Source organism: Stenella coeruleoalba (assembly GCF_951394435.1).
Source record: "Stenella coeruleoalba genome assembly, chromosome: 2".
NCBI classification, from domain to species: Eukaryota; Metazoa; Chordata; class Mammalia; order Artiodactyla; family Delphinidae; genus Stenella; species Stenella coeruleoalba.
The window spans coordinates 129,900,191-129,922,939 of record NC_137147.1 but is presented as its reverse complement, the minus strand read 5'-3'; the positions used below and the strand labels follow the sequence as shown (position 1 = coordinate 129,922,939).

Sequence of the window (22,749 nt, the reverse complement as noted above, 5' to 3'; positions counted from 1 at the left end):
GGGAGAAGACTCAAATCAATACAACTAGAAAGGAAAAAGGAGAAGTTGCAACTGACACTGCAGAAATACAAAGGATCATGAGAGATTACTACAAGCAACTATATGCCAATAAAATGGACAATCTGGAAGAAATGGACAAATTCTTAGGAAAGCACAACCTTCTGAGACAGAAACAGGAAGAAATAGAAAATATAAACAGACCAATCACAAGCACTGAAATTGAGACTGTGATGAAAAATTTTCCAACAAACAAAAGCCCAGGACCAGATGGCTTCACAGGCAAATTCTATCAAACATTTAGAGAAGAGCTAACACCAAACCTTCTAAAACTCTTCCAAAATATAGCAGAGGGAGGAACACTCCCAAACTCATTCTATGAGGCCACCATAACCCTGATACTGAAACCAGACAAAGGTGTCACAAAGAAAGAAAACTACAGGCCAGTATCACTGATGAACATAGATGCAAAAATCCTCAACAAAATACTAGCAAACAGAATCCAACAGCACATTAAAAGAATCATACACCATGATCAAGTGGGGTTTAACCCAGGAATGCAAGGATTCTTCAATATATGAAAATCAGTCAATGTGATACACCATATTAACAAATTGAAGGAAAAAAACCATATGATTATCTCAACAGATGTAGAAAAAACTTTCGACAAAATTCAACACCCATTTATGATAAAAACCCTCCAGAAAGTAGGCATAGAGAGAACTTACCTCAACATAATAAAGGTCATATATGACAAACCCACATTTAACATCATTCTTACTGGTGAAAAACAGAAAACATTTCCTCTAAGATTAGGAACAAGACAAGGTTGCCCACTCTCAAAACTATTATTCAACAAAGTTTTGGAAGTTTTAGCCACAGCCATCAGAGAAGAAAAAGAAATAAAAGGAATCCAAATCGGAAAAGAAGAAGTAAAGCTGTCACTGTTTGCAGATGACATGATACTATACATAGAGAATCCTAAGGATGCTACCACAAAACTACTGGAGATAATTGATGAATTTGGTAAAGTAGCAGGATACAAAATTAATGCACAGAAATCCCTTGCATTCCTATACACTAATGATGAAAACTCTGAAAGAGAAATTAAGGAAACACTCCCATTTAACACTGAAACAAAAAGAATAAAATATCTAGGAATAAACCTACTTAAAGAGACAAAGGAACTATATGCAGAAAATTATAAGACACTCATGAAAGAAATTAAAGATGATACCAATAGATGGAGAGATATACCATGTTTTTGGATTGGAAGAATCAACATTGTGAAAATGACTCTACTACCCAAAGCAATCTATAGATTCAATGCAATCCCTATCGAACTATCAATGGCATTTTTCACAGAACTAGAACAAAAAATTTCACAATTTGTATGGAACCATAAAAGACACCAAATAGCCAAAGCCATGTTGAGAAAGAAAAACGGAGCTGGAGGAATCAGGCTCCCTGACTTCAGACTATTCTACAAAGCTATTGTAATCAAGACAGTTTGGTACTGGCACAAAAACAGAAATATAGATCAATGGAACAGGATAGAAAACCCAGAGATAAATCCATACACATATAGTCACCTTATTTTTGATAAAGGAGGCAAGAATATACAATGGAGAAAAGACAGCCTCTTCAATAGGTGGTGCTGAGAAAACCGGACAGCTACAAGTAAAAGAATGAAATTAGAGCACTCCCTAACACCATAGACAAAAATAAACTCAAAATGGATTAAAGACCTAAATGTAAGGCCAAACACTATAAAACTTTTAGAGGAAAATATAGGCAGAACCCTCTATGACATAAATCACAGCAAGATCTTTTTTGACCCACGTCCTTGAGAAATATAAATGCAAAGAAAAATAAACAAATGGGATCTAATGAAACTTAAAAGCTTTTGCACAGCAAAGGAAACTATAAACAAAAGAGAACTCTCAGAATGGGAGAAAATATTTGCAAACGAAGCAACTGACAAAGGATTAATCTCCAAAATTTACAAGCAGCTCATGCAGCTCAATATCAAAAAAACAAACAACCCAATCCAAAAATGGGCAGAAGACCTAAATAGACATTTCTTCAAAGAAGATATACAGATTGCCAAGAAATACATGAAGGATACTCAACATTACTAATCATTAGAGAAATGCAAATCAAACCTGCAATGAGTTATCACCTCACACCGGTCAGAATGGCCATCATCAAAAAATCTACAAACAATAAACGTTGGAATGGGTGTGGAGAAATGGGAACCCTCTTGCACTGTTGGTACAAATGTAAATTGATACAGCCACTATGGAGAACAGTATGGAGGTTCCTTAAAAAACTAAAAATAGAACTACCATATGACCCAGCAATCCCACTACGGGGCATATACCCTGAGAAAACCAAAATTCTAAAAGAGTCATGTACCACAATGTTCACTGTAGCACTATTTACAACAGCCAGGACATGGAAGCAACCTAAGTGTCTATCGACAGGTGAATGGATAAAGAAGATGTGGCACATACACAGAATGGAATATTATTCAGTCATAAAAAGAAATGAAATTGAGTTATTTGTAGTGAGGTGGATGGACCTGGAGTCTGTCATACAGAGTGAAGTAAGTGAGAAAGAGAAAAACAAATACCCTATGCTAACACATATATATGGAATCTAAAAAAAAAAAAAAAAAGGTCAGAAGAACCTAAGGGCAAGACAGGAATAAAGATGCAGACCTACTAGAGAATGGACTTGAGGATACGGGGAGGGGGAAGGGGAAGCTGGGACAAAGTGAGAGAGTGACATGGACATATATACACTACCAAATATAAAACAGATAGCTAGTGGGAAACAGCCACATAGCAGAGGGAGATCAGCTCGGTGCTTTGTGACCACCTAGAGGGGTGGGCTCGGGAGGGTGGGAAGGAGGGAGATGCAAGAGGAAAGATATATGGTGACATACGTATATGTATAACTGATTCACTTTGTTATAAAGCAGAAACTAACACATCATTGTAAACCAATTATACTCTAATAAAGATGTTAAAAAAAATAAAGATGTTAAAAAAGATGTAAACCAATTATACTCTAATAAAGATGTTAAAGATGTTAAAAAATACTTATACTAGAATAAAGTATTAGTTGTTTATCTGAAATGCAAAAGAAAAAATAAAACCTAATGAGAACATTACAGGAGATGAAAGATCAATATTTCTCATGAACATCGATGTCAAAATTCTAATCAAAACACTAGCAAATCAAATTTAATGATATACAAAAGGCATGATATCATAACTAAATGAGGTTTACTCCAGGAATGTATGAGTGGGTAAACATTTGAAAATCAACAATATAATCCACCAGTGTACTGAAAAAAAGGAGGAAAATCATATGATCACTTCAACAGATGAAGAAAAAGCATTTGATAACTTTCAACATCATTTATGAATGATAAAAACATAGCAAACCAGGAATGGAAGGTGACTGCCTTAATCTGATATGTAGTATCTACAAAAATGCTACAGCTAACATCATATTTAATGGTGAAATAGTACAAATTTCACTGAGACTGGAAACTAGCCAAGGATATCTGCTGTTAACTCTCCAATTCAAAAATTTCCTGGAGGGTCTACCCAATGCAACAAGACAAAAAGAACCACCCCCTACCAACTGGAAAGGAAAAAATAAAACTATCATTCTTTGCGGTTTATAGGTCAGGAACCTAGAAAGTCCAAAAGATTCTACAAATTACTAGAATTTATAAGTAAATTTAGAAAGGTTCCAGAATACAAGATCAATAAATAAGAAGAAATTGTATTTCTATATCTCAGCTGTTGCTGGCATTTGAAAGATGTGTTTTACAATAAAGAAATACATAAAATGCATAGAGATAATCTAATGAATAACATTCAAGTCCTTTACTTTGAAAACTAAAAAATATTTATGAGAGAATTAAGGAACATACCATGACCAAGACTAGGAGATTTAACATTGCAGAGATATCAATTTTCTCTCAATTGATCTATAGATTAATTTATATGTAATTAACTTACATAGGTTCCATATTAAATATATAGTTATTCTATAAAGAGTTCATATACATTAATTTATATAGAAATGCAAAGGCTGTGAATAGCAAAGACAAATCATAAGAAGAAAAACAAAGCTGGAGCACTTACACTGCATGGTAAGACTTAAACCGTGGTCATTTTGTTCCAAGGACAGAAACACCAATGGAACAAAATAAAGTCTGAGTCAGACCACACATATACAATCACCTGCTTTATGTCAAAGTTTACCTTGCAGCATAATAGAGAAAGAATTGTTTCAACAATGGTACCAGGGCAGGTGTGTAAACATATGGGAAAACGGACTTTCACCACATGTCACACCATACATAAAACTTATTTTTAGGTGGGTTGTAGATTTAAATGTGAAAGGCAGGAGTTTTTATCTTCAGAAACCTGGGGTAGGCAAAGATTTCTTAAACCAAAATAAAAGTTCTCAAAGTAAAGAAAAAAAAGGTAAATTTAATTACTTTAGTATTAAGATCATCTGTTCATTAAAGTGTATCAGTCAGAGAGTAAAAGGGCAGCCCATAGAGTGGGTGGAGTCCGTGATACACATCTGATAAAGGACTCATATTCAGAATGTGTAAGGAATTCCCACAAATCAATCAAAAAGACAAAGGTAAAAATGGGCAAAATCCTGAAAAGGCACCCAACAAAAGAGGATATTCAAATGGCCAGTAACATGAAAAGGTACTCAACTTTATCAGCCATCAGAAAATAGAAATTAAAGCCACTATGGGACTACCACACTTCCAACACAGTGACTAAAATGGAAAGACAAAAAATGTGGGCTATCCAGAACCCTCAACAGTGGAAGAGTGAATTGATACATTCACACTTCAGAAAACTATTTGAAAAACTGTTATAAAGCTGAATATATGTAAATCCTATAATCCAGCAATATTGTAATAGGGAAGAAACTTGTATTCTATTACAAATGAATCACTAAAGGGATGTTTCCTCTAAGCTTAAATTATACATAATGGCCCATCTCTGCGAACCCTGCCTCCCAGGTAATGAGCATTAAGCTAAAATACCTCTGTTTAGCTCACAGGAAACATCCTGACCAGGCCCACCTGTGAATAACTGCTGGAGGAAGAAATTAACACCTCCCCTCCGGAGGCTGATGGGAACCAGGAAGTGTTTGACTTTACTCCCTCCCCTTTTAGTATAAAAGAAGCCTGAATTCTAACTCAGGCAAGATGATTTTGGGGACGCAAGTCCACCATCTTCTTGGTTAGCTGGCTTTCCAAATAAAGTTGTTATCCCTTGCCCCAACGATTCATCTTTCGATTTATTGGCCTATTGTGCTGACAGCAGTACGAGCTTGGACTCCATAACAATACCACTCCTAGGTATGTATCTTCAGAAACATATTCATGTGTTCATTGAAAACATGTACAAGAATTCCATAATGACCCTTTTTACAATAATCAAAAATTGGAAACAACCCAACTGTTACAGACTGAATGTGTCCCCCCATATTCGTATGTTGAAGCCCTAACCCTGATGTGGCTATATTTGGAGATGGGGCCTCTAAGGGAGTAATTAACGTTAAATGAGGTCAGAAGGGTGGGGCCCTGATCTGAACAGGATCAATGTCCTTGTAAGAGGCACCAGAGAGCTCATTCTGCCTCCCTTTCTTCCCCGAGGGTCTTTCACAGGAAAGACCACATGAAGACAAGAAGGTGCTTGTATACAAGCTGGGAGGAAAGCCCTCACCAGAAACAGGATCAGTTGGCACCTTGACCTGGGACGTCCAGCCTCCAGGACTGATAGAAAATATATTTCTGTTGTTTAAGCCACCCAGTCTGTGGTGTTTTATTATGGCAGCCCAGACTGACCGTGACACCAAATGTCCATCATAATATGATGGATAAATAATTTGTAGTATGTGCACATAGGCACATCTTGTTCTATTGCACTTGGCTTTAGTGAGCTTTTTACAAACTGAAGGTTTGTGGCAACCCTGCATCAAGCAAGTCTGTCAGCATCATATTCCAGCAGCATTTTCTCTAACTGTGTCTCTGGGTCACATTTTGGTAATTCTCACAATATATCAAACTTTTTCATTATTATTATATTATTACAGTGATCAGTGATCTTTGATGTTACTACCATGACTCACGAAGACTCAGATGATGGTTAGCATTTCTTTAGCAATAAAGTATTTTTTAATTAAGGTATGTACATTGGTTTATTAAATGTGCTGTTGCACGATATAGTATAAACATAACTGTTATATGCACTGGAAAACCAAAAAATTCGTGAGACTTTCTTTGTTGCATTATTTGCTTTACTGTGGTGGTCTGGAACCAGACCCATAAAATCAGAGGTCTGCCTGTACATTGCAACATTAATTATGAGAAAAAATAAACTATAATTACACTTAACAACATGGATTCACCTCTCATACCCCTCAGGGACCAGGAGCGCCCCTGCTCCCCCTGTCACTTCTGAGCCATCTCTCCTCCCTCCAGACTTGCACCCTCCCTCTAGGGACCCACACCAGCGACATGCCGGGCATACTTAGCAGCATCAACTTTCTGTCACTGCCCCTCAGTCCTGGAGATGTGGGACCTTGGTGCAGGGACTGCCGGCCACCTCATCCCCAGTCACTTCCAGGGATTTGAACGAGTACTTCTTTTCAGTGGTGTCCCCAAGCACGCTTAATCCTTGCCCCCAGGTTGCTGTATGTCTGTACTGCATCATGTACTCCACGGGCTCTCTGCAGGTGTGTCCACCTCTGGCAGAACTGCATCTCTGTGCCGGGCTTGGGCTCAGAGTGGCTGATATACACTGGGAGATGGGGTCTGGGGCCCCCAGGCCTCCCGTGTGCTGATGGGAGGACAGAGAGAAAGTGTGACCTGAGCTTGAGGGAGACAGCGCCATTACACGAGGCCAGGTGTGGGGCTGTCCTGCCCAGAGGGAAGGGAACGCACTCCCGTAACTTACAGAAGCCGCTTTATCTGATCCCACTCTCATCCTCTAGACCACAGATTTCTTGTTTTCCTTCCCGTTCACCTCACGATCTGAGATACTAATGTAACTAGTACTGTCTCCCTGCAATGATACAAGGCTCTCCCTGGGGCTTCTGAGAAATCAGGGAAAGCACGTACATTTCGGGGTGGGAATGCCACCTGAAAAGGTGCCCCTTTGATACAATTCAGACAGTGTTCTTGCCCAAATTCTCCTCCTCTTCACCACCATGCTCACCTTCTAGAAAATATGTCTCAGGGTTAGTCACCAATGTGTTCCCAGGTCAGGGAGAGGATGCCTTGGAAATCAGCATGTGTGTCAGATGACACTTCATTATCTTCAAAAACTTAAGCACTAATTAACTGCTCATATATGTCAAATAGGACACCCCATGAAGCCAGGCTTAACCAGACAGAATCTGCTCCTATCAGACCCTAAGCCCGCTCCTCCAGGGGGGCTGTTTCCCCACCTTGCCCAGGACTCTGGACACAGGAGGGGAAGCACGGTGGTGTGAATTCACCAGCACCGCATGTTTCATCTCGAAGTAATCTTGCACACTAGAAGTCATCCTTCATCTAGAAGGAATCTCCTACACCTAGAATTAACCTTTTGTGATCTGAGAATTAATGCCATCTTCAACAAGGCATCCTCCCTAGACATGCTACCTTTCATTCACATTTCTTATGGGAAATTTATCATTTTCTAAATATCAATTCAGTCCACATATTCAGTCACACCTTTCACATAACTGAATCACAAGACTTAGTTATGAGGCTAGGGGATGGAAGGCAAGATTTTAGTGGTTTGATTTAAGTTTGGTCCTGGAAGTTAAGACTCTTACCCAGTTGAGAGCATTCCTGGGGCTGTTAGTCAGCTGTGGCTACTATGGAAGATCACCCAGCTATGGTAAATGCCAGCACCTTCCAGCCTCTGGAGAACCAAAAATGGCCCAGTGCTATTCTAACATCCCCAGCTGGATCCAGAACGGGATGCCCAAGATAAAGGATTTTTTGCAGGAGCAGTGGGATTGAGAATATGGTTCAAAGTTCCTACTCCAAGCTTGGACAGGGTGGTAGTTCACATCTCCCCACACAATGACTTCATTTAAGAACAGAAAAAAAAAAAAAAACATGAGAATGAATACTGTGAATGTTAAAAAACAAGAAAGAAATCTTGAGCTCCTGCAGAGATGAAAATCAGATGAACATCACTAAGGGAAGGCTGTAGTATTACGTAGTGGTGAGGGGCCATTAATCACTTATTCTGCCTTTTCCAAGTAACATGATAACAGGACCACTTAATTTGGGTGGTTACTGCATAGTTTAAAATAAGATGTCATATGTATCACAATGTTCATTGCAGCACTATTTACAATAGCCATGACATGGAAGCAACCTAAGTGTCCATTGACAGATGAATGGATAAAGAAGATGTGGCACATATATACAATGGAATATTACTCAGGCATAAAAAGAAACGAAATTGAGTTATTTGTAGTAAGGTGGATGGACCTAGAGTCTGTCATACAGAGTGAAGGAAGTCAGAAAGAGAAAAACAAATACCGTATGCTAACACATATATATGGAATCTAAAAAAAGAAAGAAAAAGGTTCTGAAGAACCTAGGGGCAGGACAGGAATAAAGACACAGACATAGAGAATGGACTTGAGGACACGGGGAGGGGAAAGGGTAAGCTGGGACAAAGTGAGAGAGTGGCATGGACATATATACACTACCAAATGTAAAATAGATAGCTAGTGAGAAGCAGCTGCATAGCACAGGGAGATCAGCTTGGTGCTTTGTGTCCACCTAGAGGGGTGGGATAAGGAGGGTGGGAGGGAGACACAAGAGGGAGGGGATATGGGAATATATGTAAACGTACAGCTGATTCACTTTGCTGTACAGCAGAAACTAACGCACCATTGTAAAGCAATTATACGCTAATGAAGATGCTAAAAAAGAAAAGATGTCATTTTGCCTGTCACCCATGAAGACACTTAGATGAAAGAAAACAATGGGACAATTCTCTAGCAGAAAGACGAGCACATTTTTGCCCTAAATATGACCCTGTGATTCCCTTTAATATCCCTGCCCTTCTGCAGCCACCCCACACACCCAGGGCCACTGACCTCCCTTCTCTGGGCATCACTGTGCTGTGCACGTGCTTCTGAGATTTCCTCCAATGGGACTGTGATGATTTGCTCCTGGTCTGTCTCCCTTATGTTTCTGCCCATGCTCCAGACTCCCTCATCCACCTGGTACCCAACAGTGCACAGGGCTGTGTCAGGGGTGCTGTGGGAGGCCCCTACGATGGGCATATCCCTCCTGCAGATTTCATCCCACACTAACTCCCATATTTGCATCCTTAGCCCAGACTGTTCCTGAGCTCCACACCCACATTTTCAACTGGACAGCAATTTTCCAAGTCTCACCAGGATCTCAGACTTTGCTTCTCCATCCCCCCTAACCCCTCCTCCAAGGGTCTGCATCTCTGCACAGCACCACCATCTACCCATGTGCTAAAGGCAACATTTTCAGGGTCACGCTCGACTCCTCTCTTTCTGCCATTGCCCCATCCAATCCATCAGCGAGACACGCAGGTCTTTCCTCAAAACAGATCCTGCCTTCACATCTAGCTGCTTCTTATCACCTCCACTGCTGCCCCCATGGCGCTGGGCTAACGCAGCAGCTGCCCGCCTCGCTGTTCCTGCTCCTTTTTCCTCTGCAGAGTCCACTCTCAACACGGCAGCCAGGACGTGTCGGTGTGAATCCAAACATGTCACCACCCCTTCTCAAAGCCCTTCTGGGGCTGCACAGCCTCCTTACTGTGAACCCCAAGGCTCAGGAGTGTTACCTGGCCCCTGCTACCATTCTCTCACCTTCCTTTCCAACGCCTCCAGCCCTCACTCCATCCGCTCCCGTGTCCCGCCTTACTTAAATGTGCCAAGGCTTTGACGGTGTCCATGGCTCATTCCTCCCTGCCCTCAAGAGCCCTGCCTCGTGCTCCCTCCCTCCACTTCAGAGCCCCTACCTCGTGGCCTCACGCCATATTGAGGGCCTACCTTATCACCTTTCTTCCCCACTAGAACTTCGCCTCCATGAGGGCAGCAATTTCACCTGCGTTGTTCGCAGCGATGGGACACCCAGAACCTGGATGGGGTGTCTGTGGGAGCGCAGGTCAAGCTTGCCTTTGAATCTGTCTTGGCAGCTGTCCTGCCTACGACTTTAAGATGGAAGGAAGTGAGGCTCCAGGGGGCCTCTCAGCTGATTTGGGATAAGGCGGAGCTGGGCTGACTCACGTGAAAACCTGCACATTTTAGGGCTTCTCTGCCAGATTTGTTCCAATCCAACTCTACTCCCGTGGAGACAGACTCAACACCACAACTCAGAGGTGTCCCCACACTTTCTGACGTCTAGACCTCAGTGTCCCGTGTATGCAGTAACTGCTGTATGCAGACATCCCTCTGCCTTTGGATCCACGAACTCACTGGAGCATCACACCATCTCATCCTCACTGTGGGGGTGTCCCAAAGGGCTGCCAGAGGTTACTTTCCAAACTGAGAGACCCATGATCTCTGCGTCTTCTTACGTGTGAATGCAGCAGGATAACCCGGTTGAGAAACAAATGCTTTCTTGCAGTCTCATCTTCCTTCCTCTCTCAGGAGGTCAGCGGTTTTATGTCCTGAAAATGTGGCCCTCCTGTTGTCCCCGACTGTCATGGGGTGGGAGTATGTCATGCCCTCCGGGGTTTTAAGGCCCGAGGAGAATGGCACTCCCTCTCCCGTGGGTTCTGTGGGAGGTGAAGCTTCACTGCTCGATACACAGACTCCTCAAACAGGTGGGGCTGCCCACGTGCCTTGGGGAGCTGGAGGACCATTCTGGATACCCACTCTACGCTGGGCTCTGAGGGAGTGGAGCTGGGTCCCTGGGAGGGACAGCTGGACCATAGGCAACACAGGCCATCTTCTTGGCCCATTTTCTTTCTTTTTTAAAAATTTGTTTATTTTATTTTGTTTTTGGCTGTGTTGGGTCTTTGTTGCTGCATGTGTACTTTCTCTAGTTGTGGTGAGTGGGGGCTACTCTCCGTTGCTGTGCGCGGGCTTCTCTTTGTGGTGGCTTCTCTTGTTGAGGAGCACAGGCTCTAGGCGCGTGGGCTTCAGTAGTTGCAGCATGTGGGCTCAGTAGCTGTGGCATGCGGGCTCTAGAGTGCAGGCTCAGTAGTTGTGGTGCACGGGCTTAGTTGCTCCACAACATGTGGGATATTCCCGGACCAGGGCTCGAACCCGTGTCCCCTGCACTGGCAGGCGGATTCTTAACCACTGTGCCACCAGGGAAGTCCTTGGCCCATTTTCTGGACCACATGAGCCCTGGGTTCCCGTCCAGCCCCCGGGGAGGGGGACGTCCCCCACCCTGAGGCCCTAGGACAGAGTTTACATTTCCTTCCAAACACAACTTGAATTATGTCTTGAACAAGTAGATATTTTTCTCTAAAATTTTTTTGACATCTGTATTTCCATCTCCCATGAACACAGTAAATAATATTGATTATCAATGGTTGATTCACAGCGATCCGAGCACTAATTACTGGACGGAGGAATGGACACGCTACACCTGGCCACAGCGAGCAGCTTTTTCCCTACTGTTCCTCGGTGGAGTTCTGTCTGCCCCACGGAGAGTGACAGCAGGGCCCAAGGGGCGCAGCCTGGGCCACCTCCCAGCGCCTGGCCTCCTCACCCAGCTGGGGTGGGGGGCTGAGAGGGACTCGCCGGCCTCAGCCAGTATCTCCACCAGGATCCGGCACGGAAAGAGCCTGAAGGATGATCGGGTCTACTGCTTAAAGAGTTCAGAGAAGTTGATGGACAGTGGTGGTGGCGGGGGGAGAGGAATGAACGTGTATTCTGCCCTCTGTGATTTTCCAGTCCTCACCTTCCTGCCCTCGTTGAACCCTGACGTTCAGACCCTCCCTGCCCAGGATCACACTCCTGAAGGCTGGGGCACCAGTTGGCCTCCCCAAGGCCTCCTGCGGCACTGACGGGGTGCTGTCCGCAGCCCCGGGTGGGCCACCCTGCTGTCCCTTCTCTCCATCCTCTTGGCACGTGACGGAAATAAGGTACTGTGGGTGAATGTAGCATCTTGACTCCTTAAGTTTGGGTTTGTAAAAGGTGTTTTCCAAAATTGGATAGTTAGGGTAAAATAGCATGGTCTGGTCTGGAAGGTAAAATGTAAGGTCTGGAAATGCTGGTCTGGAAGGTCAAATGTAAGTGATAAAAACTAATATGTGATTTATGGAAAAAAACACACAAGAGACCTTCCAAAGGAGCAAGGGCTCTTGCTGAGCATGACAAAGCTGGAGGAAAAGGCTGGCACGGTGGACTCCATGCCCTTTACCAGGACTCGAGCTTTATTTTTTATTTTTTAAATATTTATTTGGCTGCATCAGGTCTTAGTTGAGGCATGCAGGATCTTTTGTTGTGGCGTCTGGGCTTCTCTCTAGCTGTGGTGCGTGGGCTCCAGAGCGCGTGGGCTCTGTAGTTGTGGTGCGTGGGCTTAGTTGCCCCATGGCATGTGGGATCTTAGTTCCCCCACCAGGGATGGAACCCGCGCCCCGTTTATTGGAAGGCGTATTCTTAACCACTGGACCACCAGGGAAGTCCCAGGACTCAGCTTAAATGAGGCAGCAATTACCGGTGCTACTGGCAATGCTTGGGGCTGAACTTTGTCAAGGGCTCGGCTGCCGTACCCTTCAAGAGAAATTAGTTCATGAAATTTTTTCTTTCTTAACCTATACCAATTTTCCCTTCTCTATGAATAGTGACTCTTTGGTTTAAAATATCTCATCTGATTTACTCTCAAAGAGTCATCTTTAAAATAACCAGCCTCCAGAAAGAGGGCTTTAAGATCGCAGGTAAGTAGAGAGGCTGTTTTATGTGTGTCGATCAGTAAAAGACCTGGAGGTAAGACAGAGCCAGGTGTGGGTGTCGGTCTCTGGGGTGCTTTTGGCAGCTGTGCAGCAGCCGAGAAAATGATTTTTCCGCGGTCACAACATCAGATCCAACACAGTTATCAGGATTGCAGATCCTGTTGTCAAAGCAAACACGCCACGGGTGAGGCCCCCGAGCCCTGCGCTGAGACCTGACCGCCAGGTTGCCTAGCACAAGTAAGGCCCCACTAACCACCATCCCCTCTTTACCGGTGTGGATTTTGTGCCCCCATGGGAGATGCACAGGGGCCTGAGAGGAAGGGCGTAGAATCCTCTACATGCATGTCTGAGAACCCCCTGAATGTGTGACTGTGCAAAGATTTACAATGCAAATGATTATGAGCGAGAAAGGGGCCGCGCTTCTCAGGAAGAACCAACATCTGTTGCAGAATTTGTTTGGAACTAGTTATTTTATCCTTAGGCACTCCAAAGAAGACAAGTTTTGGTTTGCTCCCTGAATCTCATCCTCATCAGGATGTCAGAGAAACATGAAGGAGAGGGAAGAAACCAAAGTCAAATTTTATGTTTCCTTAACCTGGAGGCTGGGGTGCCGGTGAGGGTGGGAGAGAAGCAGCTCGGTAGGGCACGTGCCATCTAACAGCTCAGCCTCACCAGGCCGGCATCCGTCTTCTCCACGTCTTTGCAGACTGGAGCACTGAGGCTCAAAGAGGTCACCTAACTTGCCTGTGTCCACAGGAATTGACAGGGTCTCTTATTTCTCTCCAAGCACAGGGTCTTTCTTATCTTTTGTTCCACACTCAACTGGGGGCCAGGGATTGGATGGGAAAGGAGAGAAGTAAAGCAAAGCAGCCTACGGTTCTCTTTGTAGGGGTGCTGACCTGGCCAGGCTGTATTAGCGACAAAGGGAACACTCAGGAGATCTGGGCACCACGTGGTCCTTGCTCCACATCCACCGGCTCCAGGCTAGGGCCGGGCAGGGCCCGCAGGCACCGGAGCCTGACAGCGTGTGGAGCTGGATCGCGCATCCCTCTCGCCCCCGCCCCTCCTCCCGACCAGGCGGACCTGCCTGGGGGGTACTTACCCGCCTGCTCCAGAGCCACCATTGTCGCCTGCTCGATCAAGTCTCGCTCCACGAAGCTCCGGAAGTCCTCGCTGTACACGCTCAGGTCCGGCAGCTGGAACGTGTAGATGGGCATCTCCAGTGGAAACTGCTCGCTGCTGCACTCGCTCGCCACGTGGGACCGCGCCAGGGACACGATGGCTGAGCTGGCGTGGGAGATCCCGCGCGAGAGTCGCTTCTCTGTGGGGGTGGGGGGAGGGAGACAAGGGGGGTTGAGAGATGCGGGCCTCTGCATGAGCACTCGACACATCCCACACGTGTGCACACGACACACGCGCACACATGCTCACACACGTGGATGTACACACGACACACATCCCACATGTGACCATATACACATGACACCCCCACCCGTGTGCACACATACACGTGCACACACGCCACACGCACGTGTAAACACACATGACACACTCATGCGGCACACATACACATGTACACACACACACACCACACACAGAGGCACACCCATGGACACCCATACACCCATTACCTGCTGCACCAGCCCTGCCACCCTCCCAGTGTTCTCTGCAGGCCTCCCTCATGCTGGGCTAACATCACCACAACCTGGCACATGGCACTTAGTCATGAAACCACTTAGAAGGAGGCTAAGGGTAAGTCCACCACACAAATACTCAGCATCCTTAAAGATAACCAGACTTGCTTCCTGGGTCTTAAGTTACATGGAATTCAGCTCAACAGAGCTGCCCTCCTCTGGAATGAAATGCTACACGGGAGACGGCCTTTGTTTTTATGCATTTATATATATATATATATATATATATATTTTTTTTTTTTTTTTTTTTTTTTTTTGCGGTACACGGGCCTCTCACTGTTGTGGCCCTCTCCCGTTGCGGAGCACAGGCTCCGGACGCACAGGCTCAGAGGCCATGGCTCACGGGCCCAGCCGCTCTGCAGCATGTGGGATCTTCCCGGACCGGGGCATGAACCCATGCCCCCTGCATCAGCAGACGGACTCTCAACCACTGCACCACCAGGGAAGTCCACATTTATATTTTTAAAGTGAGAAGCAATCCACTCGGCTTCCTCCACTGAGGCTTGTATTTTAAGATAGGTCACCTTTATTAAAGTTACTCTGGGAGACAGGAGAAGATGGCGGAGGAGTAGGACGCGGAGATCACCTTCCTCCCCACAAATACATCAGAAATACGTCTACACGTGGAACTGCTCCTATAGAACACCCACTGGACGCTGGCAGAAGACCTCAGACCTCCCAAAAGGCAAGAAACTCCCCATGTACCTGGGTAGGGCAAAAGAAAAAAACAGAGACAAAAGAATAGGGATGGAACCTGCACCAGTGGGAGGGAGCTGTGAAGGAGGAAAGGTTGCCACACACTACGAAGCCCCTTCGTGGGCGGAGACTGCGGGTGGCAGAGGGGCGAAGCGTCAGAGTCATGGAGGAGAGCACAGCAACAGGGGTGCGGAGCGCAAAGCGGAAAGATTCCCGCACAGAGGATCGGTGCCGACCAGCACTCACCAGCCCGAGAGGCTTGTCTGCTCACCCACCGGGGCGGGTGGGGGCTGGGAACTAAGGCTCTGGCTTCGGAGGTCAGATCCCAGGGAGAGGACTGGGGTTGGCTGCGTGAACACAGCCTGAAGGCGGCTAGTGCGCCACGGCTAGCCGGGAGGGAGTCCGGGAAAAGTCTGGAGCTGCCGAAGAGACAAGAGACTCTTTCTTCCCTCTTTGTTTCCTGGTGCGCGAGGAGAGGGGATTAAGAGCGCCGCTTAAAGGAGCTCCAGAGACGGGCACGAGCCGCGGCTATCAGCATGGACCCAGCATGAGATGCTAAGGCTGCTGCTGCCGCCACCTAGAAGCCTGTGTGCAAGCACAGGTCACTATCCACACCTCCCCTCCCGGGAGCCTGTGCAGCCCACCACTGCCAGGGTCCCGTGATCCAGGGACAACTTCCCCGGGAGAACGCACAGCGCGCCTCAGACTGGTGCAACGTCATGCTGGCCTCTGCTGCCACAGGCTCGCCCGGCTCTGTACCCCTCCCTCCCCATGGCCTGAGTGAGCCAGAGCCCCCGAATTAGCGGCTCCTTTAACCCCGTCCTGTCTGAGCGAAGAACAGATGCCCTCAGGTGACCTACATGCAGAGGCGGGGCCAAATCCAAAGTTGAACCCCAGGAGCTGTGTGAACAAAGAAGAGAAAAGGAAATTTCTCCCAGCAGCCTCAGAAGCAGCGGATTAAAGCTCCACGATCAACTTGATGTACCCTGCATCTGTGGAATACATGAATAGACAACGAATCATCCCAAATTGAGGAGGTGGACTTTGGGAGCAAGATTTATGATTTTTTCCCCTTTTCCTCTTTTTGTGAGTGTGTATGTGTATGCTTCTGTGTGAGATTTTGTCTGTATAGCTTTGCTTTCACCATTTGTCCTAGGGCTCTGCCCGTCCATTTTTTTTTTCCACTTAAAATTTTTTTTCTTAATAATTATTTTATATTTTAATAACTTATCTTACTTTATTTTATTCTTTCTTTTCTTTCTTTCTTTCTTTCTTTCTTTCTTTCTTTCTTTCTTTCTTTCTTTCTTTCTTTCTTTTCTTTCATTCTTTCTTACTTTTTCTCCTTTTTATTCTGAGCCGTGTGGAGGACAGTCTCTTGGTGCTCCATCCAGGAGTCAGTGCTGTGCCTCTCGGGTCCAGCCAGGAGTCAGTGCTGTGCCTCTGAGGTGGGAGAGCCAACTTCAGGACACTGGTCCACAAGAGACCTCCCAGCTCCATGTAATATCAAACAGTGAAAATCTCCCTGAGATCTCCATGTCAACACCACCACCCAGCTTCACTCAACGACCAAAAGCTACAGTGCTGGACACCCTATGCCAAACAACTAGCAAGACAGGAACACAGCCCCATCCATTAGCAGAGAGGCTGCCTAAAATCATAATAAGGCCACAGACACCCCAAAACACAGCACCAGACGTGGACCTGCCCACCAGAAAGACAAGATCCAGCCTCATACACCAGAAAACAGGCACTAGGCCCCTCCACCAGGAAACCTACACACCCCAATGAACCAACCTTAGCCACTGAGGACAACACCAAAAACAACGGGAACTACGAACGTGCAGCCTGCGAACAGGAGACCCCAAACACAGTAAGATAAGCAAAATGAAAAGACAGAAAAACACACAGCAGATTAAGGAGCAATGTAAAAACACACCAGACCTAACAAATGAAGAGGAAATAGGCAATCTACCTGAAAAAGAATTCAGAATAATGATAGTAAAGATGATACAAAATCTTGGAAATAGAATAGACAAAATGCAAGAAACATTTAACAAGGACCTAGAAGAACTAAAGAGGAAACAAGCAATGATGAACAACACAATAAATGAAACTAAAAGTACTCTAGAAGGGATCAATAGCACAATAACTGGGGCAGAAGAATGGATAAGTGACCTGGAAGATAAAATAGTGGAAATAACTACTGCAGAGCAGAATAAAGATATAAGAATGAAAAGAACTGAGGACAGTCTCAGAGACCTCTGGGACAACATTAAACGCACCAACATTCGAATTATAGGGATCTCAGAAGAAGAAGAGAAAAAGAAAGGGACTGAGAAAATATTTGAAGAGATTATAGTTGAAAAGTTCCCTAATATGGGAAAGGAAATTGTCATTCAAGTCCAGGAAGCACAGAGAGTCCCATACAGGGTAAATCCAAGGAGAAATACGCCAAGACACATATTAATCAAACTGTCAAAAATTAAATAAAAAGAAAACATATTAAAAGCAGCAAGGGAAAAACAACAAATAACACACAAGGGAATCCCATTAGGTTAACAGCTGATCTTTCAGCAGAAACTCTGCAAGCCAGAAGGGAGTAGCAGGTCATATTTAAAGTGATGAAGGAGAAAACCCTACAACCAAGATTACTCTGCCCAGCAAGGATCTCATTCAGATTTGATGGAGAAATTAAAACCTTTACAGACAAGCAAAAGCTGAGAGAGTTCAGCACCACCAAACCAGCTTTACAACAAATGCTAAAGGAACTTCTCTAGGCAAAAAAGACAAGAGAAGGAAAAGGCCTACAATAACAAACCCAAAACAATTAAGAAAATGCAAATAGGAACATACATATTGATGATTACCTTAAATGTAAATGGATTAAATGCTCCCACCAAAGGACACAGACTGGCTGAATGGATACAAAAACAAGACCCGTATATATGCTGTCTACAAGAGACCCACTTCAGACCTAGGGACACATACAGAATGAAAGTGAGGGGATGGAAAAAGATATTCTATGCAAATGGAAATCAGAAGAAAGCTGGAGTAGCAATTCTCATATCAGACAAAATAGACTTTAAAATAAAGACTATTACAAGAGACAAAGAAGGACCCTACATAATGATCAAGGGATCGATCCAGGAAGAAGATATAACAATTGTAAATATTTATGCACCCAACATAGGAGCACCTCAATACATAAGGCAAATGCTAAAAGCCATAAAAGGGGAAATTGACAGTAACACAATCATAGTAGGGGACTTTAACACCCCGCTTTCACCAATGGACAGATCATCCAAAATGACAATAATTAAGGAAACACAAGCTTTAAATGATACATTAAACAAGACGGACTTGATTGATATTTATAGGTCATTCCATCCAAAAACAACAGAATACACACTTTTCTCAAGTGCTCATGGAATATTCTCCAGGATAGATCATATCTTGGGTCACAAATCTAGCCTTAGTAAATTTAAGAAAATTGAAATCGTATCAAGTATCTTTTCCGAACACAACACTATGAGACTAGATATCAATTACAGGAAGAGATCTGTAAAAAATACAAACACATGGAGGCTAATCAATACACTACTTAATAATGAAGTGATCATTGAAGAAATCAAAGAGGAAATCAAAAAATACTTAGAGACAAATGACAATGAAAACACGATGATCCAAAACCTATGGGATGCAGCAAAAGCAGTTCTAAGAGGGAAGTCTATAGCAATACAAACCTACCTTAAGAAACAGGAAACATCTCAAATAAACAACTTAACCTTGCACCTAAAGCAAATAGAGAAAGAAGAACAAAAAAACTCCAAAGTTAGCAGAAGGAAAGAAATCATAAAGATTAGATCAGAAATAAATGAAAAAGAAATGAAGGAAACGATAGCAAAGATCAATAAAACTAAAAGCTGGTTCTTTGAGAAGATAAACAAAATTCATAAACAATTAGCCAGACTCATCAAGAGAAAAAGGGAGAAGACTCAAATCAATACATCTAGAAATGAAAAAGGAGAAGTTGCAACTGACACTGCAGAAATACAAAGGATCATGAGAGATTACTACAAGCAACTATATGCCAATAAAATGGACAACCTGGAAGAAATGGACAAATTCTTAGAAATGCACAACCTGCGGAGACTGAATCAGGAAGAAACAGAAAATATGAACAGACCAGTCACAAGCACTGAAATTGAAACGGTGATTAAAAATCTTCCAGAAGACGAAAGCCCATGACCAGATGGCTTCACAGGCAAATTCTATCAAACACTTAGAGAAGCGCTAACACCAAACCTTCTCAAACTCTTCCAAAATATAGCAGACGGAGGAACACTCCCAAACTCATTCTATGAGGCCACCATCACCCTGATATCAAAACCAGATTAAGATGTCACAAAGAAAGAAAACTACAGGCCAATATCACTGATGAACATAGATGCAAAAATCCTCAACAAAATACTAGCAAACAGAATCCAACAGCACATTAAAAGGATCATACACCATGATCAAGTGGGGTTTATTCCAGGAATGCAAGGATTCTTCAATATATGCAAATCAATCAAAGAGATACACCATATTAACAAATTGAAGGAGAAAAACCATATGATCATCTCAATAGATGCAGAGAAAGCTTTCAACAAAATTCAACACCAATTTATGATAAAAACCCTCCAGAAAGTAGGCATAGAGGGAACTTTCCTCAAGATAATAAAAGCCATATATGACAAACCCACAGCCAACATCGTCCTCAATGGTGAAAAACTGAAACCATTCCCACTAAGATCAGGAACAAGACAAGGTTGCCCACTCTCACCACTCTTATTCAACATAGTTTTGGAAGTTTTAGCCACAGCAATCAGAGAAGAAAAAGAAATAAAAGGAATCCAAATCGGAAAAGAAGAAGTAAAGCTGTCACTGTTTGCAGATGATATGATACTATACACAGAGAATCCTAAAGATGCTACCAGAAAACTACCAGATCTAATCAATGAATTTGGTAAAGTAGCAGGATACAAAATTAATGCACAGAAATCTCTGGCATTCTTATCCACTAGTGATGAAAAATCTGAAAGTGAAATTAAGAAAACACTCCCATTTACCACTGCAACAAAAAGAATAAAATAGCAAGGAATAAACCTACCTAAGGAGACAAAAGACCTGTATGCAGAAAATTATAAGACACTGATGAAAGAAATTAAAGATGATACAAATAGATGGAGAGATATACCATGTTCTTGGATTGGAAGAATCAACATTGTGAAAATGACTCTACTACCCAAAGCAATCTACAGATTCAATGCAATCCCTATCAAACTACCACTGGCATTTTCCACAGAACTAGAACAAAAAATTTCACAATTTATATGGAAACACAAAAGATCCCGAATAGCCAAAGCAATCTTGAGAATTCAAAATGGAGCTGGAGGAATCAGGCTCCCTGACTTCAGACTATACTACAAAGCTACAGTAATCAAGAAAGTATTGTACTGGCACAAAAACAGAAATATAGATCAATGGAACAGGATAGAAAGCCCAGATATAAACCCACGCACATATGGTCACCTTATCTTTGATAAAGGAGGCAAGAATATACAGTGGAGAAAAGATAGGCTCTTCAATAAGTGGTGCTGGGAAAACTGGACAGGTACCTGTAAAAGAATGAAATTAGAACACTCCCTAACACCATACACAAAAATAAGCTCAAAATGGATTAAAGACCTAAATGTAAAGCCAGACACTATCAAAGTCTTAGAGGAAAACATAGGCAGAACACTCTATGACATAAATCACAGCAAGATCCCTTTTGACCCACCTCCTAGAGAAATGGAAATAAAAACAAAAATAAACAAATGGGACCTAATGAAACTTCAAAGCTTTTACACAGCAAAGGAAACCATAAACAAGACCAAAAGACAACCCTCAGAATGGGAGAAAATATTTGCAAGTGAAGCAACTGACAAAGGATTAATCTCCAAAATTTACAAGCAGCTCATGCAGCTCAATAACAAAAAAACAAACAACCCAATCCAAAAATGGGCAGAAGACTTAAATAGACATTTCTCCAAAGAAAATATACAGATTGTCAACAAACACATGAAAGAATGCTGAACATCATTAATCATTAGAGAAATGCAAATCAAAACTATAATGAGATATCATCTCACACTGGTCAGAATGGCCATCATCAAAAAATCTAGAAACAATAAATGCTGGAGAGGGTGTGGAGAAAAGGGAACCCTCTTGCACTGCTGGTGGGAATGTAAATTGATAGAGCCACAATGGAGAACAGTATGGAGGTTCCTTAAAAAACTATAAATAGAAGTACCATACGACCCAGCAATCCCACTACTGGGTATATACCCTGAGAAAACCATAATTCAAAAAGAGTCATGTACCAAAATGTTCACTGCAGCTCTATTTACAATAGCCAGGACATGGAAGTAACCTAAGTGTCCATCAACAGATGAATGGATAAAGAAGATGTGGCACATATATACAATGGAATATTACTCAGCCACGAAAAGAAACAAAATTGAGTTATTTGTAGTAAGGTAGATGGACCTAGAGTCTGTCATACAGAGTGAAGGAAGTCAGAAAGAGAAAAACAAATACCGTACGCTAACACATATATATGGAATCTAAGAAGAAAAAAAAAGGTCATGAAGAACCTAGGGGTAAGATGGGAATAAAGACACAGACCTACTAGAGAATGGACTTGTGGATATGGGGAGGGGGAAGGGTATGGTGTGACAAAGCGAGAGAGAGGCATGGACATATATACACTACCAAACGTAAGGTAGATAGCTAGTGGGAAGCAGCTGCATAGCACAGGGAGATCAGCTCGGTGCTTTGTGACCGCCTGGAGTGGTGGGATAGGGAATGTGGGAGGGAGGGAGACGCAAGAGGGAAGAGATATGGGAACATATGTATATGTATAACTGATTCACTTTGTTATAAAGCAGAAACTAACACACCATTGTAAAGCCATTATACTCCAATAAAGAGGTTAAAAAAATTACTCTGATAAACACATCCCACGTGAAGATTCCCAGGACACAAATATTAAGCCATTACATGCTTCTCTGCCTGGATTTTCTGTTGTCATGGCAATCTCAAAAAATGATGGTCTTATTCTTCGCAGTACATCTCAGAGACAGTGTCTGTCTATCAAACGGATAGTTTTGATTCACCTTCAATTTCATTCTGAGATGAATTCAAGGTGTTTAAGTATGTTGTATTTTGAAGAAGGACGAGAAGAAACAGCAGACCAAAGAGGCCATGTGGTAGAGGATCCGCAGAGCACGTGGGCCAGCCGCTTGTCCTGTGCCTGGTCCAGTTCCCCCAGCGCGGGATCAGAGGAGATCCCCTGCCCCTCTCCCCCTCACAAGCCTTGC

The 22,749-nt window shown here is 43.5% G+C and overlaps 1 protein-coding gene across 1 annotated transcript in view; it reads right to left on the bottom strand.

The window, feature by feature from the left end:
• OTUD7A (OTU deubiquitinase 7A) overlaps window positions 1-22,749 on the bottom strand; it is a 382,271-nt gene that overhangs the window by 70,569 nt on the left and 288,953 nt on the right. Inside the window, exon 6 of the mRNA XM_079912986.1 lies at window positions 14,056-14,274. Coding sequence (XP_079769112.1) covers window positions 14,056-14,274 — 219 coding nt within the window. The remainder of the gene's footprint in view (window positions 1-14,055; window positions 14,275-22,749) is intronic.